The 22,540-nt window shown below is 40.6% G+C and overlaps 3 protein-coding genes across 4 annotated transcripts; 1 reads left to right on the top strand and 2 right to left on the bottom strand.

Annotated features, from left to right (window-relative positions):
• The first annotated feature begins 868 nt into the window (after positions 1-868).
• LOC125954115 (succinate--CoA ligase [ADP-forming] subunit beta, mitochondrial) lies at positions 869-4,753 on the top strand. The gene is made up of 7 exons (XM_049684138.1): positions 869-1,042; positions 1,480-1,571; positions 1,829-1,981; positions 2,107-2,269; positions 2,339-2,467; positions 2,737-2,872; positions 3,906-4,753. Exons 1-7 carry the CDS (start codon positions 977-979, stop codon positions 4,505-4,507), a joined length of 1,341 nt encoding a protein of 446 aa, XP_049540095.1. The 5' UTR covers positions 869-976; the 3' UTR covers positions 4,508-4,753.
• On the bottom strand, positions 4,671-8,668 carry LOC125954108 (transcription elongation regulator 1). 2 transcript variants are annotated; one of them, XM_049684121.1, is made up of 8 exons: positions 8,316-8,668; positions 7,706-8,252; positions 7,472-7,639; positions 6,478-7,399; positions 6,260-6,410; positions 5,493-6,196; positions 5,245-5,407; positions 4,671-5,174 (listed from the first exon to the last, which is right to left on the bottom strand). In XM_049684121.1, the coding sequence occupies exons 1-8, from the start codon at positions 8,526-8,528 to the stop codon at positions 4,881-4,883; spliced, it is 3,162 nt and encodes a 1,053-aa protein (XP_049540078.1). In that variant the 5' UTR covers positions 8,529-8,668; the 3' UTR covers positions 4,671-4,880. The 2 variants fall into 2 exon arrangements, with proteins under 2 accessions (XP_049540078.1, XP_049540079.1); XM_049684122.1 differs by having other exon boundaries at positions 7,472-7,570.
• A 636-nt stretch (positions 8,669-9,304) lies between these two features.
• On the bottom strand, positions 9,305-13,158 carry LOC125958119 (uncharacterized protein C05D11.1-like). Its single transcript, XM_049691246.1, has 6 exons — positions 11,801-13,158; positions 11,633-11,728; positions 11,222-11,554; positions 10,481-11,163; positions 10,067-10,403; positions 9,305-9,997 (listed from the first exon to the last, which is right to left on the bottom strand). The coding sequence occupies exons 1-6, from the start codon at positions 13,031-13,033 to the stop codon at positions 9,629-9,631; spliced, it is 3,051 nt and encodes a 1,016-aa protein (XP_049547203.1). The 5' UTR covers positions 13,034-13,158; the 3' UTR covers positions 9,305-9,628.
• Positions 13,159-22,540: the final 9,382 nt, after the last annotated feature.

Below are 22,540 nucleotides of genomic sequence, written 5' to 3'. Positions count from 1 at the left end.
TGTTGCTGTTGCTGTTATATTTATATTAAAAATGCAAAAACAATACGAAAAGAACCTACATTTTCGTAAATAAAGCGTTCGATAGCGTCAAGGGTTCAGCGAAAAAGTCCGCGGACGTATAAAAGTTTGACAGCGTGTAAGGGTTAAGCGAAACCGTTTTGGCATTAATTTTTTCGTTTGCGCTAGGGTTTTCGCCCCGTGTGGCCACGGCTAATGTATGGGATTGTACTGGGCAACACATGCCGCACGCGGACGGCGCGTGCGGATCCGTGCGGACCTTGCGGCAAAATGCAAAAGTTTGCATTTTGACGCGGCGAAATCCGGTGGATTTGAATTGGCAGTTGGATGTAAACAAAATGAGTGTTTGCATTGTGATCATGGAATCATGTTATTGATAATAATATGTTTAGTATAATATGATAATTAATAGAAATTTAATATTTTGTTTTCGTTAACAATTCGTGTTTTCGTAAACATTATTTGATTTATACCAATGGGTTCAAAACTAAAACGGCCGTGCCGCACGCACCGCAACCGGTATGTGTTGCCGCTTCATCCGCGGCGAACCGTTCCGTCCGCGCCGCAAGCTCCGCTTGCGATCTGTGGCAGGCTATTGCGAGCCCTCCCGTTTGCAAACTGCTTTTACGCTAGGTTTTACGCTTCACGGACCTATAATCGTTTGACAGCATGTAAACGACAAGCGTGACAACATTTTTTTAATTTTTACGTTTACGCTAGAGTTTACGCTCCGTCTGGCAGGGCCTTGGATTGCTCGCGATAATCGCACGCTCGTGTGGCAGTCGCTTAAAGGTGTAGTTTTTTTTTCGAGCAGCTACTCGACTATTCCTTCCCTCTCTGATTAAAACCTCCTGCTTTTACGCACTTGCACGAAAACAGCACTCAGTCAACAAGCTAGACGGAAACTAAGAAGCCAAGTTCGTGACACATAATATACGTTGCAGATTACTCTTCGCTAATGGCTGCTATTCTACTTAGATCAAGCCGTTTTTTGGCTGATTTAACAAGGAAAGCTTCACCCAGGGTAGGTTAAAAGTTAATTTCTCGTGTTTGATTTAAAAGAACGTGTTTGATAGAAAAAGTTTATTTAATTATGAATGTATTGAGTGCCGCTTCACATAGAAAGCCACTGATTTGCGTAGATAATATGAAATTATGCATAAAATGGCAGTGACGCGAAGCGCATGCGACTTACCTCGTTCGAAGACGGAAAGTTTTGCTCGACGGTCAGAGAAACCTGGTCAGAAGATTATGCAATGTTCGTATATTCCCAAACGTCAGTCCCGGAAAGTCAGCTTTAAGATATCCAACATACTTAGCAATTAGGGTGAAATAAATGCATATAAACTATTGCATGTGTTATAAGTACGCAAAACTATTGTGCTTTTAGTTAGGCTATTTTCTTAATAGATTGCAGGATTTGTTCTGATTTGCACTTTTAATTATATCGATCGTACGCAGGTTGTTGCCTTTGGATGTCAAAAACGTCGACTCAACGTACAAGAGCATGTTTCATATAGCTTCCTTAACGAAGCCGGTATCCCAACGCCGAGGTAAGAAAAGTGATACGAAACTTGATTACGAGTGCAAAAAAGATTTGGCTCAGGTAAACGAAACACAATACCAAAATTCGTCGAACACTCATTTTGGAGTTCATTATCTCTGCTATACACCCCTGCTTGCGCGACAGTGACTAAGCGCCAAAACGCCCAAGGTGTTAGTTCGACTGGAATAGGCACCTTAAAGTGCAAATAATAACTGATAAATAAACTTTAAACCTTGAAGTGCATTAATACAAATCATTTTAAAGGTTTGGTGTAGCAACATCTGGGACCGAGGCTGAAAAAATTGCTGCGGACCTTAAAACGAAGAATCTGGTTTTAAAGGCGCAAGTACTTGCTGGCGGACGAGGAAAAGGTCATTTTAAAAATGGACTCAAAGGGGGTGTCCGGGTGGTGTTCTCGTAAGTATCATAACCGACATTAGTCGGTAGCGCATTAGCGCTACATGCACAGGATTAGCACCGAGTTCTGATTGTATCATTTATAAAAACCATTCTTAAAAATCATGTTCTATGCATTCCTATAGACCACAAGAGGCTAAGGAGATATCTAGTAAAATGATAAACGAGCTGTTGGTGACAAAACAAACCGGTGCTGCTGGCCGCATCTGCAACTCGGTGATGGTTGCAGAGCGTAAGTTTCCTCGTAGAGAGTTCTACTTTGCCGTTATGATGGAACGTGCCTTCAATGTAATAACGCTTATTAAATGCTTTAAGTATTGTGGATACATTAAAAAATACACTACTAACCTTATTCAGGGCCCTGTGCTGATTGCTTCCTCACAAGGTGGAGTTAACATAGAGGAAGTTGCCGCAGAAAACCCTGACGCCATTGTTTATGAACCCATTGATATTCACAGAGGATTGCAGAAAGAACAGGCAATTCAGGTAATAGTTTAAAAGGTTTATTTGGTAAAGATCCGATTTATCAGCATTCATTTGATTTATCAGGGTCAAAAGTTTTAAACATAAATTAAGGTATTAGGAAGGGTGTAGGGGATTATGAAATGTTTCTAAAATTTATCCTTCTGAATCCAATGCAGAGATAATCCTTTTTCATTACCTCCTTATACCTTTTTTGCGTTTGAATGTTTTAGTTTCAACCGTTTATTTTATATAATTATTTTATTGAATATCTTTTGAAATATTTTAAACAGATTGCAAAAAAGGTTGGACTGCAAGATAAACTAGAGGAAACCGCTAAGATGTTGCTAAACATGTATGCTTTGTTTGTAAAGAAGGATGCTCTGCTCATTGAGATAAACCCATATGCTGAAGATGCTGCTGAAACATGTAAGTGTATTTATGAAAACAAAAAACACAAAAAAAACACTTATGTTATAGACTTTGAATTGATTAAACCTAGGGCATCGGTTCGTAACGTCATTTGTATAGAGCCATTATTTGTGTTTAAAAAGTTGATGTTAAGCAATTATTTGTTTTGCACTAGGTTGTACATGTAACTGTTGATCTTTTAGTAATATTTCCTTCATAACTGAACTAAAAATGGTCTTTTTTATCAAATATATTAACTGCACATCATCAGGCGAAGAGTGTAAGTAGTATAGTTGTTTTAATATATAAACGTTTTGCATGGTGCATGCAAACAGTATGCCTACTGTTTGTTCTAATTTAGTAAAGGTTACATTTGTGAAGCTGTAACGAATTGGATCCTTCTAATTTATGCATTGTTTTTGTTGTATTGTTGCCTTGTTTGAAATTGGTGTTGCGGATACAGAATATAATGTATCGATACATTTTCCGCACCAAGCTTAAAGCAGTTCAGGCGCCTCCGTTTTATTAACGTTCATATTAATACCAGGATCTTTTCATTTCCTGTATACAACAAACGATTTTTTGTGTTTTACGTGATCCGTACATGAGTCAAAATGTTTACGATAGCTAAGTCTATGCATACGTAAGCTTCGCGTTTTTTTTTATGTAATTCGCCTTAATTTATAAGCAGGTAGGTGCCAGACGAAACGGAGACTAGCATTTATGTGTTTATGCGGGAGTTTACTCCCGTATGCAAAATTTATGCAACCGGGTCTATTATTGTTTAATAGACCCGAAATTGTTCTGCCGACGGCTCTATAAAGCTTTAAACAGACCTGGTTGCGTATACTTTCTGCAATGGGGCTCTAGCGTGATGCCCAACAACATATATCTTTTGGCATTACGCTGGGTTTACGCTAGAGTTTACGCTTCGTCTTGCACCGGCTATGCTCGTAGACATAGCTAGAGTATTAAATTTGATACACGTTACTGTTTTATCTTTTGTAGATCGACCATTGCTGTTACTATTTGATTTTTTTTTCTTTCGAAGATTTTGCCCTTGATGCCAAGATGAGATTTGACGACAACGCTGAGTTTCGACAGAAGGATTTATTTTCCTTGCGTGATTTGTCTCAAGAGGACAAAAAGGAAGTCGAGGCATCGAAGTTTGACTTGAACTACATTGCACTAGATGGATCGATTGGATGTCTTGTAAACGGAGCTGGTCTTGCTATGGCTACCATGGACATTATCAAGCTGCACGGAGGGGATCCAGCTAATTTCCTTGATGTGGGGGGCGGTGCAAGTGTAAAAGCAGTAAAAGAAGCTTTTAAGATTATTACATCCGATCCGAAAGTGCATGCAATTTTGGTTAACATTTTCGGTGGCATCATGCGCTGTGATGTAATAGCTGAGGGCATTATTCAGGCCACAAAAGAATTGAACATCAAAATGCCGATCATCGTCCGTCTCCAGGGAACAAATGTCAACGAGGCCAAGGAATTGATCAAGAAGTCTAAGCTTCGGATCCTCCCCAAAGATGATCTCGACGAAGCCGCCATGCTATCGGTACATCTAGCACAAATCGTACATCTGGCGCGTGAGGCGCACCTTGATGTTAGTTTCGAGCTTCCAGATACGTATGTTGTGTAATAATGTAATGGACCCAACTTTTAGCCAAATCTCTGATTAGGACATGAAAAATACATCTGAATGAGCCATCGCCAACCTTCGCCTGTGTTTTCTCTGTGTGAAGAACTCATTTTTGTTTATCCCCAAATATTTCATCGTGTGAAAGACAACATTTTCATTGCGATGCTATATTGTTAAATTACGAAAGCCGTATTGTTAACAGTAACAACATTAAAATTGAAATACATCAAATACTTCGGGCATAGACCTTTTATTTTTGTTAAATACTGTACATTATCCTAAAATATTTGCTTTTACTTTCATTCTAGATTAATAAAAAGAGTTATAGAAGGTCTGGAACGATTAACCAATTAAGAAATTCCACAAAATAGTGTTATTTCCGACGCAGTGATTCGCTTGCAGTTGGCGGTGGTGGGGGTCCACGTTTGTGAAGCTCCTCCAAATGGCCTAGTATCATTTTAGTGCGCTCATCAGCTATATGGTGCAATACGAGATAGCGTCGATCGTTTCGCAGGATATCCTCAATCTCCGGTAGATAGTTCTCATTTTCACGACACATTTCCATGCTCTTGTGTGTTATAAACTTACACTCTTGTAGCAGCTCACGGAAAGCATGTTTGGCATTCATCGTTTTATCCTTGATAAACTCACGAAATTCTCGTTCACCCTGTGGAAGCAAGTAAATTTTCTATTGATTGAATTTTTATCTACACCACAAACATTAATCTTTCACTTACCCTTTCGCTGCTATTGTATTTTAAATAACGTGGATCGTCTCGTATGATTTTTTTAATATCTTTCCATTGAGCGGTCAATTCCATAGACGTTATTTCGTCAAGCATCTCACGAAATTTGTCACGTTTCTTACGCACAAGATTCGCAATATGCTCATTAAACAATCTATGTAAAATAATAGCAATTACAATAGATTAGGATTGCATGCATATGTAACATGCCTGAAGGCACAAATGAACATGGTTAGTACCTTTCACGGTCGTTGCGGTCGAGCATTTCTATAAGATCCCAACGGTGATCCTTTTTCAAGAGTTTTTTCACCTCCTTCCATGTAAGATCAGAGTTGCGCACTAGATCGGTAAGTAGTGCATTGAAGTGTCTTATCGCTTCGTCCCGTTGGTGGAGCTGTCTTTCTTTGTCACGGTCTCTCAGATGCGATGCTAATGTGCGTTGAACCTCTTTCTCACGTTCCTTTATACTAGCCTCTGCGCGGAGTTTTCGATCACGTTCCTTTTGCTGGCGGTCTATTTCATCTTCGTCGGAAGTGTTACAGTCTTCACCTTCGTCATCTTCTGCATTGTTACTAACTACTACATTGTCCATGATAGTATCGACATCACCAACAATCGCATCCTCATTATTGTTTGCTTTCGCATCATAAGTAACGCGGTCGTTAGAATGGTGCTCGCGTGAATGATCATGCGAAAATCTAGAAAGTTGTTCGTTTCGTCCAGTTTTTCCTATTTTTTCCTTCTCTTTTACTTTATATTTGTTGCGCCTTTTTTGCTCCTTTAGCTCCTTTATGTAGTCCTCAAACAGCTTTTCACGCTGCATGTGATCTATGATGGCTTTATAGCGGTTATCTGTTTCTATACGTTTGCGAACATCGTTGAAGCGTGTATGTCTGTTGATATCATTCCTCTCGCGTAGCATTGTTTGAAAATCCCTACGAACCTATTCCAAGAAAAGTTACCTTTTTTTTTACATACTTCTTATTAATATCAAATATATACTCACCTGATCCTTCCGATGTTGCTTTTCTTCTTTCTCTCGTTTTCTTATCTCGACAATGAACTCATTAAATAGGCTTTCCCTTTCGCGATTCTTTTCGATTGCTTTAAATCTATCATCTTTGCCATACTTTAAGCTAAAATCGCTAAAAGAGGATCTGTAATAATATAAAAAGCAAATATTTTGTTCATTATGATCAGGCAAGTATTCATCTTGAAACGCACTTTCCGTGTAAGGGTGCTGATTCCATTAATGCACGAAACTCATCTCGTTTTTGTCGCATCTTACTACGCTTTTCCCGTCTTTCTTCGTCTGCACGGTCTTTCACGTAGCGCTCAAATACCTGCTTGCGCTCTTTAGATGTTAACAATAAGTAGCGTGTATCAAACACGATCTTATGAAGCTCCTTTTCCCAAGTGCTAAAAGCAGAAACTTCCTTTTCACGTAGCATTTCGCGAAACGCCTTCATTCGTATGTCTAATGGTACCAATGTTCTTTCGCGTGCAGCCCGTACTTCTGCTTCAATAGCGATTGTATCCTTTTCTGGATCACTAACACCACACAAACTGCTCGCAGTGTTAGCAACAGCCATATTTAACGATTTACTTTCAGCAACTTCCACATCGGATTTCATAAGTTTTCCCGGTATACAATTTTCGTCGCCGCTTGACCCATTTTCAGTAGTCTCGACTTCAAACGAATTACAGCCGAATCCGCGCAATATGACGTCTTCCTCTCTTGATACTGTTGGTGTCTGTGTCGTTCCAACTGTAGTGGTTTTACTAATCGGGATATCTACCGCTCCCTTTGTCCCTGTGCTACTTAGCAGTTGTTGGGGTGGAACCATTGCAGCTTTATCTACATCCGCCCGTTCTTTGAGATCGTCAGGACGCTCCCAGACGGAAGTGCGAGTTGAGGGATTGTAGTAAAATACTCTACCGTCCCCTGTCCAAACAACGCACCAAGGAGTACCGGTGATAGGTGTACTAGAAATGGGACGACTTTTATCCAGTGGTTTTGACGACTTGGATTTGTCCTCATCATCTTTGCGCTTCTTGTCAATTTCAAATTTATTTTTGCGCTCTTCTTCCATCGCTGATTTGTCTGTATTTTTTAGTGTAAAACTCAACGAATCAAAAACAACGCCTAGGACATTTGGGAATGTTAAAACAACTTGTTAAAATCGCATTTGGCTACCTGCAATTAATGGGACGTTACCTGAACTGCATGTTGCCGAAAGTTGTTGGAACTTTAATCCAGTGGACGAGCCAGTTTGTAACGCTGACATCAGCGGCATTTGTGGTGGTACCGGAGGGGCTAGGAATGGTGGTAATGATTGAGTTATTTTTGACTTCTGTTTCGCGTTCCACAATGCCATTTTAGATTCTATGTGAAGAGAAAATAACTTTAAAACACTATACACTGTTCTCTGTGTAGGGATTGGGTACTTACTTTCGAGATCTAGTAATGCCTGCGGTTTTTCCCATACGCTTTCACATTTTCCAGCATTATAGTAGAAAGTACGACCATCTGGTGCAACGTGTTCGCTCCAAATGGCAGCCTTAGCAACAATCGAAGGCTCGACCTCAGTCAGCTTTACTTCTGAAATTGGGTGAATTGTTCCCACTCTCCAGGCATGTGCACTATTGGTCATTCCAGGCGGAGCATTCCAGGCAGTAAAGCCGTGGAAATTTGGAGGAGGCATACCGAATGGTGTTAGACCACCAATAGCGGGTGGTGGTCCTGTGAATCGAGGCAGTGTTTGTTGCATGGAGATATTGGCTCCTTCCAAAGGAAGGGATGTTACGGGGGCATCCAAGGATATTTTATGATCTATTTGTTTCATTTGTTGAGCCTGTTGCTTATTGACGGCTTCAATTTCGCTCTGGGACATGACATTGACACTTGGACCATGTGGCCGAGTCCAAGTTGTTTCGCGGGTAACAGAGTGGTAATAGTAAGATTTTCCATCGGCTGTTTTCGTTTCCACCCACAGGTCCTGCATAAGCGAAAGAAACTATTATTCATACATGCGGGTGGGTACTAGCGAGTCCATACTCACAGTGGTATTACCATAGGATGGTTTAGCTGTTGGTTCTTCTACTAAAGACGATGTATTAACTGTACCGCTCACCACGCTTTTGTCTTCTAACACATCCGCTGTAGAGATTTGCGAAAAGGGCTGTTGTCTTTGCAGCTCACAAGGTCCCTCTTTATAAGTAACTTTGATCGCATCGATCTCCGCTAACGACACACTTTCGGTATTCGAACTCATCTCACTCACAATCCTTTTAAATCCGCTTGAACTGATGAATTAAAGTGTAAGATTGGTCTTTTTACTTTTCCCTCAAGTTGAATAAAAATTTCAATTTTTCTCAGCGTTCTTTCAGCACGGCTTCGACAAGATTTGACAGCTTGTAGTCAGCTAAAGGCTGCCACACACGGCATGCGTTACCTCTAGACGGTATATAGTCACCTGGTCCAAGGCAAGGTACTTTAAAAAGACAGGTAGCTTCTTAACCGCTTTGACAGGTCACCATTTTGAATTTGTTTGACATTCATAGCAGGGCGCTTTTATCAACAAAACCACGTGAGTTTCAAGAAGAAGAAGAAGAAGATATGGGCAAGTTTGGTGGTGTTATCAAGGAAAATACCTGATTTCACTATTTTTCGGATGTTTAAATGATTCATCTCTCTATTTAAGATCAATCGAGCAACCGAGTTATGTTTTACAGCGAGTGAGCACGGTCCAGGAACGCTAGCTAGCTTTTGTTCTAGGCCGGGTGGCAAGACCTACGGACCGATACCATATTGAAACACTAGGAAGAATTTTGAGAATATTTGCATAAACTTCAACTTTCGTGCCACTTTTCGTGAATTTGAACTGTCGTAATACCACAGAAAAGCGAAAACAGCTCCGAAAAGAGCGTTCCCGAAGTAAACATCCCACCATCCCGTGAATGTCAAACTCTGAAGTTTTTTCTAAAATAAAATCGAGGATTTGTTCTGGATAAAGCTACCTGTCTTTTTAAAGTACCTTGCCCAGATAGGATCAGGATCAAGAAAATAATGGAAGACGCGGTTCTATTTATTAGTCTTTTGAAAAAAAAAAAGATTTTGGGTTAGTGTTTATATTCGCTCCAAACAATAGATCTTTTATGCATCCTTTCTGCCACGTCCCACTTCCCATTATGAAGTAATTGTTTTGAACATATATAAAAACGGGTAGCAGTAAGTAATTTGTAATTTAAGCAAATTTACAGTTTTTTTTAAACTTTTTTTGTTTTCAACGATAGTAATATAAAGGTTGTAAAAATTAGAACTTTATCTCATTATGTCCTTTATTTTGAGCTAACTGGGTTTATATTCAGCTTCTTAGGCCAGAATACCATCTTCAAGGCTGCTTTCCACTTTCATTGAGATGCCCATTTCACTAAAAGAGGTTTCAATATCGGAAGCTTTATCGGGATGGCAAACTATGGTCATGCAAGTGTCAATGTTCGAAAACAGCTTTTCAAGGTGCCGCTTATTAACGCGAATCAAATCTTTTTTCGTTACTTCTTGAATTTGCAGGACCAATGCTTGATTATAATTGAAAGGTACATCCTTGAAGCTCGCTAAGAACGAAGAATCTACCACCTTTTCGATGCTATTCTCTCGAGCAATAATTTCATAGATCAGTGAGCTTCTCGCGGATTCTAGCAAGGTATCATCCCACTCAGTTTGACCTCCAATATGCTTCCGCTAAACAATGAAAAACAAAAAACAGAATTCGTTATTTTAAGCAATTTGAACGATATCACATTCTCTAACCATGATTATCATTGCTTCTTTGAACGCTGCTGCAACATTCGAGGCTCGGTAGAGAGTGAAATACAGCAAGCCTTCGTTCGGCCTCGGTGCTATGTTGTACCCATAGGCAAATCCTTGTCCACGAATCTGTCTCCATAGCGGACCTTCCAGCTGTGTAAGATACTGTAGCGATAGTAGCAGTGGAACCAAGTCGGGATCCTTGAAGTCATTTATTGAACGGCATGTGAGGAACAGGAACGCACTCTCAACACTCCCAAGTCTAACGATAAAACTATTCGTTACGTTGACAGATTCATTGTTTGAAATCACGTTCATATAATCTGGGATGGCCGTAAACCTGCAATTAAATTTAAAATAATCACTTGTGCAAGGGTTGGTTGGTGCTATGGTTTATTGGATAGATGTTTAAGTTACCGTTTCAAAGGCAATGGAATTTCAAGTGTTGCTGTAGCTTTTGCCAACTGTTTCCATGGTTGATTTAAATCAATGCCAAGTCCCGCCATCGCATGCCAATCGGCAGCTATGTGTACTGTAGTGTTTTCCGCAAGAGTAATTACTGCGCGCGTTTTGTTTAACTTTGCTATTACGTCCGCTACGAATTCTGGTTGTTCCATCTGGAGCAGAAGTCCCGTTAAGAACTTAGATTGTTTTATCAATGAACAAGTACGAACGTTGCTATCCTCCTGATAGCGCATGGCTCTCATTAGTTCTTTAGCAATCGAGCTACCATCTCGTTTCAAATGAGCAACTTCGTTGACGAGTTTTGTTGCACACACTTTAATACGTTCCGTTGTGAACACGGTACTGTAGAGAAGCTCTCCAATAAGCTCAATACCTTTCACATATTTTTCGCGTACCACTTGCATGTGCAATAGAGCATTGTTACCATATGAACCCACGCTGAAGCGACTGGACGCTTTGAAACCAAGCTCTATAGTAGTTTCTATGGTGTTAGATTCTAGAGCCGCTACAACCTCTTCGTAGGGTATCAATTTATCTCCTCGGCGTACAGGCGATTCAATCAATAACTCCAAAAGCAATATTAGGTATGGGCGCAATTCGGCGCTCAGTCCAATAGTGTTTAAAGACACCTTTAGCTACAATATACAGATTATTATATCAGTATCATCAAATGCCCACCACGACAACACTCACATAACAAAAATTTGTGTGCAAGTCATAAGCTTCGGCGTAGAAGGGAATACTGCGTAAATTGAGTCCTTTTGGTGAATTCTCGTCGCTCGTTCGAAAAACTTCAAACGGGTAGAATTTTATTCCTTCCGCTGAAGGCATTGGGAAGGCTGCTATCATCTCGTTGGGTGGGAGAATCTCATTGGCTGCCATAGCATCAGTTAAGATTTTTGATTTCTCTTTAAGACCGATTTCGCCGAGTCGCTTACGTTGCTCCTCAATCCGCAATAACTCTGCTTTGGCTATACGAAGATTTTCCTTTACACTAGGTACGGCTCGCACTACTACATGGTTAGCCTGTGTGAGACATGATTGCTGGTAATGGTCAGTGCTAGAATCAAATTTATTTCACGGCACAAGAACAGAAACACTTACATTGATAAAATATTTATTCAGCAATGACAACCAAAAATCTTCTTCTTTAAATTTCAAAGACTTCAAGTATATATTCGCGTTTAGCCGCTTTTCAAACTAAAAGTAAACAAACAATATATTATACATTAATATGCCCTTCGTACTTTCCTTGCCTCGTTTGCTTCTTACATCTCTGTTGCCGGTTCCGTACAACATCTCTCCAATCACATGAAAAGCAATATCGTCGTGTGGATTTGACTCGAGGCTACTAAGAGCCTCAAGTCTGTAACGTTCAATTACGTTCCTCATGCGTACCATGTCCAGCTTTTCTTTCCCACTTCCAAACAAACTTAGAAGGTTATTCAGCTTTGGGAAAATCCCATCTTCTTTACCGATGGGCACGTTTTCAAAACCAATGTACAGTAAAGAGAGGGAATTTTCGACAATGCTGTAGCTGACGTTACTTGCATCCGGATCTTCATTCTCAATGAAATCCCGCTGTATGGGGCTAGCGGATGTTTCAGTTAAATAGCGTAGCAAAACGGAACAGTCAGTTAATTCATTATACTCTGTAGTAGATTTAGGCCCTAACCAAGCAACATTGACGAGTCCACAGTCTTCTTCGTCCGCTGGATACTCGATCTTCAAATCTTTTGATGCACTCAAAGGTGCGACGTTGATTTGCCATGGCCTTATAAATGGAGGAAGGGCTCCTTTGGAAATGATCTTTTGCTCTATTGGCTCGAGTGCAGCAAAAACATCTTCAGCACGGATTTGTCCCGTAATTATAACGTAAAGATTATCGGGTCTATAGAACGCGGTATGATAGGCACGCACCTTTTCGTTATTAGTGCTGGTGCGTAAATTGCTCATAATTCCACCAGTTTCCGCACTATACCCACAGTTAGGGAACGCTGCACGTAGCATCTCCAAGTTTACTCGAGATTCACCTGTGTTTTCTCTTCCTTGCATCTCACAATACACGACACCACCATCAATACCATCACCAGATATGTGGTGCACTTCCGTTAAGAAACCGGCATCAGTTAACGTTGGATACAGGATGTGATCGAGGTATACTGGAAGCAACGTTAAGAAGCCTTCACTCCCGGCAGTAGTCATCGTGTAACAAGTATGATCTCTATCGGTCCAGGCATTTGTACCGGAGGCCAAACATCGATTAGCTACCAGATCGAGAATACCCTTATATGGATACTTTTCCGAACCGAGAAATATAAGGTGCTCTAGTGTATGAGGCAGACCATCATCATCATAAGCTTCAGTGGCGAGCGTAAAATAACCATTCACTACTGGACCCTCAACTTCGCCGAGGACTACGGTCAATCCTGTGAGGACCGAGCGATACTTATGGACCGGAATAAGGTCGTTTGCTTTCGCTGTTGCTAGACGCCGAAAACTCATATTTACTAACGCGGGTGTTTGCTCACAATATACTCTTTTGTGTTACAATTACCGACTTAAAACGTACAACTAGGAAGGAAAAATGAAAATTGCCAATTTTGAGGTTAGTTAATGAGGTTGCATCAAGGTACTTTAAAAAGACAGGTAGCTTTATCCAGAACAAATCCCGATCGTATTTTAGAAAAAACTTCAGAGTTTGACATTCACGGGATGTTGGGATGTTTACTTCGGGAACGCTCTTTTCGGAGCTGTTTTCGCTTTTCCGTGGTATTACGACAGTTCAAATTCACGAAAAGTGGCAGGAAAGTTGAAGTTTATGCAAATATTCCCAAAATTCTTTCAATAGTTTCAATATGGTATCGGTCCGTAGGTCTTGCCACCCGGCCTAGAACAAAAGCTAGCTAGCGTTCCTGGACCGTGCTCACTCGCTGTAAAACACAACTCGGTCGCTCGAATGATCTTAAATCGAGAGATGAATCATTTAAACATTCGAAAAAGAGTGAAATCAAGTACTTTCCCTGATAAAACCACCAAACTTGCCCACATCTTCTTCTTCTTCTTCTTCTTGAAACTCACGTGGTTTTGTTGATAAAAGCGCCCTGCTATGAATGTCAAACAAATTCAAAATGGTGACCTGTCAAAGCGGTTAAGATGCTACCTGTCTTTTTAAAGTACCTTGCTTGGGGCAAGGTATTTTAAAAAGACAGGTAGCTTCTTAACCGCTTTGACAGGTCACCATTTTGAATTTGTTTGACATTCATAGCAGGGCGCTTTTATCAACAAAACCACGTGAGTTTCAAGAAGAAGAAGAAGAAGAAGATGTGGGCAAGTTTGGTGGTTTTATCAGGGAAAGTACCTGATTTCACTCTTTTTCGAATGTTTAAATGATTCATCTCTCTATTTAAGATCATTCGAGCGACCGAGTTGTGTTTTACAGCGAGTGAGCACGGTCCAGGAACGCTAGCAAGCTCTTGTTCTAGGGCGGGTGGCAAGACCTACGGACCGATACCATATTGAAACACTAGGAAGAATTTTGAGAATATTTGCATAAACTTTAACTTTCGTACCACTTTTCGTGAATTTGAACTGTCGTAATACCACAGAAAAGCGAAAACAGCTCCGAAAAGAGCGTTCCCGAAGTAAACATCCCACCATCCCGTGAATGTCAAACTCTGAAGTTTTTTCTAAAATACGATCGGGGATTTGTTCTGGATAAAGCTACCTGTCTTTTTAAAGTACCTTGCCTTGGGGTTGCATGATCACGTTTGTCTTGTCCAAGGGGCTTTAAACAGAGAGGTGATGTCATGTGCCCCTTGTTGATTTTAGAGAAAAATCAGATGTTGACAGTTGTGGATACTGTTTTTGCTTACTTTGGGACACAGTTTTCGAAACTGTTTTCGCGAATCCGTGAATTTTTAAAGAAATGCAATACGAAATTTGGGTGCCTATTCCCGTCAAGCGTTACTTGACGCCTCAGTCGTGTTCAACGATTTTTTTGAGGTTCGTCGATTATTTTCCCGAATTACCTCACCGAAGCATCAAAAATTCGCGAAAGGTAAACAAAGTGCAGATTCTTGCAGTTTTCGGGTAGTCAAAAGAGCTGTGAGCTTGATCTAGCGTTGCAAACGCGATCCATCTGGACGCACCGATACAATTTGTCCGTGTCTTCTTCTTCAAACGCACACTGGTTTCTTGCAGCACGAACGTCAAATACAACCAATATGGCGACGTGTCAAAGCGGTTAAGAAGTCCTGAGCAAGGTACTTTAAAAAGACAGGTAGCTTTATGCAGACAAATTCCCGATCGTATTTTGAAAAAAACTTCAGAGTTTGACATTCACGGGATGGTGGGATGTTTACTTCGGGGACGCTCTTTTCGGAGGTGTTTTCGCTTTTCCGTGGTATTACGACAGTTCAAATTCACGAAAAGTGGCACGAAAGTTGAAGTTTATGCAAATATTCCCAAAATTCTTTCAATAGTTTCAATATGGTATCGGTCCGTAGGTCTTGCAACCCGGCCTAGAACAAGAGCTAGCTAGCGTTCCTGGACCGTGCTCACTCGCTGTAAAACACAACTTGGTCGCTCGAATGATCTTAAATAGAAAGATGAATCATTTAAACATTCGAAAAAGAGTGAAATCAGGTACTTTCCCTGATAAAACCACTAAACTTGCCCACATCTTCTTCTTCTTCTTCTTGAAACTCACGTGGTTTTGTTGATAAAAAGCGCCCTGCTATGAATGTCAAACAAATTGAAAACGGTGACCTGTCAAAGCGGTTAAGAAGCTACCTGTCTTTTTAAGTACCTTGCTCGAGACGAATTTCATCCCTTTCTCGAGCGCTTCGCGCTCTTTTCGTCAAGGAGGATTTTTTTCCTGTCTCGCACTTTGCGGTTCCAGCTAGGATCATCCGTGTAAACACGCGCGGTGCTCAACGCAATTGCACCTGTATGCGATCGAAAGTACGGCGCAACGCGCGAGAAAGGGACGCAGAGATTCTCCCTCAGATCTAACGAACATGCGGTTTATGGATGAGAAGAGGGTGGGGGTAAGAGGAAGCTAGGGAAGTACGATCATGGCAACATGGCTCAAGATTGGTTTAACTGGAGTTATTTTTCCAATCTCATATAGCGTATTTCTTGTCTATCAGTAAAATAGGTTTTTAAATCCATTTTCGTGCAGCAAATCGATGCATTTTTCCGTTCCCCATTGCGCAGAAAATCAAAGTTGCCCGCGCGATTTCTCCACAGCGCGTTTCTCTCTGGCGCTGAGCGTCTCTCTCTCGCGCGCTTCGCACTGGCGAGCGCTCTCCTCTCTCGATTCGAGGTGGCAGAAAACGCGGAATTTGTTTTCTCGCTCGCGCTTACGTCTGCGGGATGTTGCATCCCGCTCGGGGAGGGAGAATTTACTAAAATTTGTATATAGACTAGCTAAACGGCCCGGTTACAGGGCTACGCAACATGACCATGCTTTTCTGCTTTATTGTAAATGCGCGTTTTTCAAAGTGAACTTATAAAGCTAAACGGCCCGGTTACAGAAAATTTCAATATTTTGCCCGGTTTTTTAAATGTTTTTGTTTTGCTTAATATGCGCCCTTCCATGTCATTCCATGCCCTTTCATGGCATTCCATGCCTTTCCATGCCCTTCCATGCCATTCCATGCCCTTCCATATCATTCCATGCCCCTTCATGCCGTTCTTGCGCTTTCCATGTTTTCCCGTTTATGATTTGTTTTCTAAAATCCAAGATTAGAAAGTATGGTAAGCGCCATTTGGAAATTTTCGTCATTGAAGCAATACTTGTGCAACTTTTATCGGTTCACCGGCATGCTGGAGCGATCAACCCTTTCCAGTGAAGACGCCTTGGCGGGGCGCTCATGAATACTTAACCTAAACGTGGCGCGAGTGGTCCTATGGCGTTCCTCTATACTGTCACCTGGAAAATAACTCTATGTTGGGCACCCAATAGTTGGGAGTCTAGAGTTTAGCCCGATAATGCAAACTGGTGTCCAAGTAGGATTACCACGGGTGGGGTCCTGTGTTTTGGATCAGAGAGCTGAGCTGGTTGGGTGGACAGGACTCCAGAACCTGAAAGCTAGTCTACGAGCGGAGAAAAGAATCAACGTGTAGGCGTCGTTATGGTTCACAAAGTACTGGCCACGTTTATTCTAACTCTAAGGCTTATATACTAACAGTCATCCTTATTTTCTAGCTCTCCTATTCTTCCGATCCTCACCCTCCGCTCCACAACGCTGCTCGATGAAAAGCCTATCTTGATTCGTGTTTCAATAAGATTCATAATTCATTCCCGTATAAAATGATCCGCGATCACTTCTCCCTAACTCGCGATCCTTGGGCTCCTTTCCGGTGCGGCGATCCCTTTTTATACCTGCATTCGACCCTTCTCCATAAAAACATTTATGACCGTCCCTCAGATCCTTCTCGGTAAAAATGCTCTCAACGACGTAAAAATGCTCTCATCCACCATTGCAGATCAACCATTATCCTGGTCCATTGTTCTCGGTTTCCATGATCCCTTTTCGGTTGCCTCCTTCGTTGCTCTGCGATGCTATGGGCCCTTTTTGTCCTGTGACCCTTTTCCGATCGATCTTTTCATGATGGTGACTTTTACGATCGTCCTTCGCGTATGCATCTGGAGCGTTAGATGCAGCTGGTGTATGCATTTATATTGTTACGATCTCTTGCGTATGCAACCCAAGGTATGCTTTAATGGATACGGTATTGGGATCTATTGTGTCTGTTATGTTCTTTCGGTGGGAATCTAGTTTTATGGCGGTCTACGTTGCTGGGGAACGATCGATGTTGAATCTTAACTGTGCTTCTTGGAATTATGACCGAAGCGACCGAATCGAAGGCCTGAACGTGTGGTGATAGCGGGTGAGGTCGCTTCATTCCCCCCCACTTATTTGTGCTTGAAGATCGTCTTGAAGAGGTGATCTTCAAGCTGGTTAGCTAGCAGGCTTAAGGTTGGCAATATAATAAATGTTGTTCCTGTTTTATCTAATTGTTTATCCCATCTTTTCCAACCTCTGCTATATTCCCATAATCTTTCATATAGCTTTGTCGATCATAGTGCTTTCTAATCATACTCTCATTTCTTATAATTTTTCAATAATCTCTTTTTTTTTCCTTCTTGAACATTCCAATTCAATTTCCTAACTTCATTTCTTCCTTTCTTTCTCTATATACTTTTACTTTCATGTTCACATATTTCACTTTTTCGAATTCTCTTATTTTCAATGCTTCCTTTTTCTTCCTTTTCCTATATTCTCATTTTCGTTTCTACCTGTTTAGGCTTGGGATTCGAACCCAACCGTTGATCATTCGTTTTGTTCATTTCATTCTATTTATCTCCTCATTTTTCTTGCGCTTCTATTCTGGCCGGCCTGGGACTTGAACCCATTTGTTGGTCATGCGTTTTGCCTCCATTTTCTATCTTTCTTTCTCTATTCTTCTGCATGTTTCCTTTTTTTCTTTCTCTTTTTGCTCTTGTTTTCTAACGGTACTGGGAATCGAACCCAGCCTTAGAGCACTTATGACTCTAAGAATCCTAGGGATGTGCCGAAGCTAGCACCCACAAGGCCACATCCGTTCTAAACAATCTCTTTTGCGCTCTATGTTCCCTTTTTTATATATCTTCTTATTCCTTTTTGCCATTAGTTTCATATTATTTCGTTTCCTTCAAGTATCTTGACATTTTTGTTATCTTTCATTTGCGGGAAATTGTTTAATTGATTCTCATTTCTTTCCATGTTTTTTCTTCCTTATCGCTTTACTAATTAATGCATATAAACTCCATGCTAATATAAATGTTCCTTTCCTTGATAAAATGAGGAAGTCTAGAATATAATGGCAGGTTTACAGAAGGTACATCACTTATTCTCACCTTCATTCATATTCTGGCATTGCTCATTTTTTCTCCATCCGTAATACAATCAACTCAATTGATTCTTTAGTGCTGCATCACTCAATTTTCTTTCTGGTTTTCTTTCGGTATTCCTGACTTTAAACAATATTATTTTAAATTAATTTTCCAATTCATGTTCGTTCATGCTTTGTCTTGGTTAAATTATTTCGATCCTTACTTCATGGGGTGATGTAAATATGTTTTACCATATTTTAACATCTCTCGTCCTAAACAGTTCTTTGATCACCCTTCTAAAATGTTCGTCTGGGATACCTTGGTTTACCACACTATTTGACTGTCCTTTATCAAATATTCGTTTGCGTACCTTGGCTCTCTTTTCGTAAGAATTGTCATAGCCAATAAATCTTTCCATTTTCTTTTTCGTTCTAGCAATTCGTCGATTCAATTTCTTTTTCCTACAAAAGTGCTCCTTTTCAGTCTTTTTGATCGTTAATTGTACCCCATAATTATCTTCAGACCTTTCGAATTTACTAATCTCTTCTTGTTGCGATTCGAGCAATGTCTCTTCTATTTTATCGCCGATTATTAGCCGATTTCTTTCATCTGATATTTCATTCAGTTCCTTTAACTTTGTCGACATTTCGTATAAACCCTTTGACAAGTCATCAATTTTTACATTAGCGTCATTTAAATCTTGATTTAATTTTTCCATTTCCTCCCTTAATCTGGTGTTATCCTCTAATACCTTCAAATTCAGAGCCTCTAATAATTTTTGTTTTTCTAGTGCCTTCTTCAATTCTTCATTAACTTGATCCTTTTCTTCTGTTAAACGTATGCCCGTTGATTTTAGTTCTTCATTTTCCTCGCGCAACTTCAATAATGAATTTTGAGCAATTTTTAAACTTTCTTTTAATTCAGTGTAATCAGTATCATTTGCCTCTTTTTCGTCTTTCACTGCTTTCAACTCGTCTTCAAGGATGTCTACTCTTTCTATTAACTCGAATTTTTCTGTCAATACTTCGACTTTCTCAGCTAACAATTGTCGAAAGGACTCCTGGGAAGCATTTTTCCGCATATTTTTTATTTCTGCCTTCAAATCATCAATTTCTTCTTCCAATAGATGTATTTTCAACTTTTGCTTTTTGAAACTAGGTTGTGAATCGTCTTGTTCTCTACAATATAAATTATCCTGAGTCTGATGATACTCATTCCATTGGTTAAGATTTCTCTCATAGATGTAATGATTGACATTATTCTCCTGATATTGATATGATTCATCGTTACGGATACTTTCCCGGTAACTGTTCCTATTTTTGCGGTTATTGAATCGATTACCGTAATTGTTATAATCGTAATCTGGTTCAAAGTAATGGCTTTCCTCATATCTATCGCTTGATCTGTAGTTTTTTCCTGGTTTTGTTTCCCTAGTCCTATATCGTCCTTGAAATCTTTGATAATCCATTTCTGATTTTTTTTGTTTTCAAACATCCAATTAAGCTAATTGTTCACTTTTGATTCTCACTTCCAATAATGACTCACCATACCGTACTGTATGTTGTCACAACGCTCCTCTTTTGTCCTGTTCGGTCCTTCTCGTCCTCTAGAGTTCCATAGCTCAGGCAGGTTGTAATCCATCCTTCCACGTTGGGCAGAAATGCCATCATCCTCCCAGCTGCTTGACTTCATTAACCATTAGCTGCTAACTTCACCCCGGCTGCTCTCATTACTTTCTCTACGATGTTGTCGCTTCTATAGGCTGCAACTCCATCACATCGGCTGCCTCCACTGTTTCTTCTTCCGTACTGATCAAAACTCTCGGCTTCCATTCTATCGTTATTATGTGCTAAGTTCGATTGCGGTTTTGAATTTCAAAAAAAAAAAATCCGTTTTTTCACTTGGTCACTCTGTTGATCTGAACTGGCTTTACTTGAACACAATCATCATTCTATTGTCTTTTCGTTCTGTTCCATTCTCGTTACTGATGGTGGCATAAGAAATGCCTGTGTTTCTTATGATTGCGTAATGGTTTTTCTCGCCGATCGTTTTTGTTGTTTTTCACTTTTATACAGTTTTCCGAAACGCACTCCGCACAGCACAACACTTTCACGCTGCATTGTTCAATATTTTTCCACATTTCACTTCAATTGTCTGTATCGCTTTCTTTACCCACCGGGTAATTACTTAACCGATACGGGATTTCGAAATTATCCCACCGCTGTCACCAGATGAAGACGCCTTGGCGGGGCGCTCATGAATACTTAACCTAAACGTGGCGCGAGTGGTCCTATGGCGTTCCTCTATACTGTCACCTGGAAAATAACTCTATGTTGGGCACCCAATAGTTGGGAGTCTAGAGTTTAGCCCGATAATGCAAACTGGTGTCCAAGTAGGATTACCACGGGTGGGGTCCTGTGTTTTGGATCAGAGAGCTGAGCTGGTTGTGTGGACAGGACTCCAGAACCTGAAAGCTAGTCTACGAGCGGAGAAAAGAATCAACGTGTAGGCGTCGTTATGGTTCACAAAGTACTGGCCACGTTTATTCTAACTCTAAGGCTTATATACTAACAGTCATCCTTATTTTCTAGCTCTCCTATTCTTCCGATCCTCACCCTCCGCTCCACAACGCTGCTCGATGAAAAGCCTATCTTGATTCGTGTTTCAATAAGATTCATAATTCATTCCCGTATAAAATGATCCGCGATCACTTCTCCCTAACTCGCGATCCTTGGGCTCCTTTCCGGTGCGGCGATCCCTTTTTATACCTGCATTCGACCCTTCTCCATAAAAACATTTATGATCGTCCCTCAGATCCTTCTCGGTAAAAATGCTCTCAACGAACATCCACCATTGCAGATCAACCATTATCCTGGTCCATTGTTCTCGGTTTCCATGATCCCTTTTCGGTTGCCTCCTTCGTTGCTCTGCGATGCTATGGGCCCTTTTTGTCCTGTGACCCTTTTCCGATCGATCTTTTCATGATGGTGACTTTTACGATCGTCCTTCGCGTATGCATCTGGAGCGTTGGATGCAGCTAGTGTATGCATTTATATTGTTACGATCTCTTGCGTATGCAACCCAAGGTATGCTTTAATGGATACGGTATTGGGATCTATTGTGTCTGTTATGTTCTTTCGGTGGGAATCTAGTTTTATGGCGGTCTACGTTGCTGGGGAACGATCGATGTTGAATCTTAACTGTGCTTCTTGGAATTATGACCGAAGCGACCGAATCGAAGGCCTGAACGTGTGGTGATAGCGGGTGAGGTCGCTTCATTCCCCCCCACTTATTTGTGCTTGAAGATCGTCTTGAAGAGGTGATCTTCAAGCTGGTTAGCTAGCAGGCTTAAGGTTGGCAATATAATAAATGTTGTTCCTGTTTTATCTAATTGTTTATCCCATCTTTTCCAACCTCTGCTATATTCCCATAATCTTTCATATAGCTTTGTCGATCATAGTGCTTTCTAATCATACTCTCATTTCTTATAATTTTTCAATAATCTCTTTTTTTTTCCTTCTTGAACATTCCAATTCAATTTCCTAACTTCATTTCTTCTTTTCTTTCTCTATATACTTTTACTTTCATGTTCACATATTTCACTTTTTCGAATTCTCTTATTTTCAATGCTTCCTTTTTCTTCCTTTTCCTATATTCTCATTTTCGTTTCTACCTGTTTAGGCTTGGGATTCGAACCCAACCGTTGATCATTCGTTTTGTTCATTTCATTCTATTTATCTCCTCATTTTTCTTGCGCTTCTATTCTGGCCGGCCTGGGACTTGAACCCATTTGTTGGTCATGCGTTTGGCCCCCTTTTTCTTTCGATTTATCTCTTCATTTTCATAGCGCATCTATTTGTGGCAGGCCTGGGACTTGAACCCATCTGTTGGTCATGCGTTTTGCCTCCATTTTCTATCTTTCTTTCTCTATTCTTCTGCATGTTTCCTTTTTTTCTTTCTCTTTTTGCTCTTGTTTTCTAACGGTACTGGGAATCGAACCCAGCCTTAGAGCACTTATGACTCTAAGAATCCTAGGGATGTGCCGAAGCTAGCACCCACAAGGCCACATCCGTTCTAAACAATCTCTTTTGCGCTCTATGTTCCCTTTTTTATATATCTTCTTATTC

This window comes from Anopheles darlingi, chromosome 3, assembly GCF_943734745.1.
Source record: "Anopheles darlingi chromosome 3, idAnoDarlMG_H_01, whole genome shotgun sequence".
In the NCBI taxonomy this organism is placed as follows: Eukaryota; Metazoa; Arthropoda; class Insecta; order Diptera; family Culicidae; genus Anopheles; species Anopheles darlingi.
The sequence above is the reverse complement of the archived record's forward strand: the minus strand, read 5'-3'. Positions and strand labels throughout refer to the sequence as shown.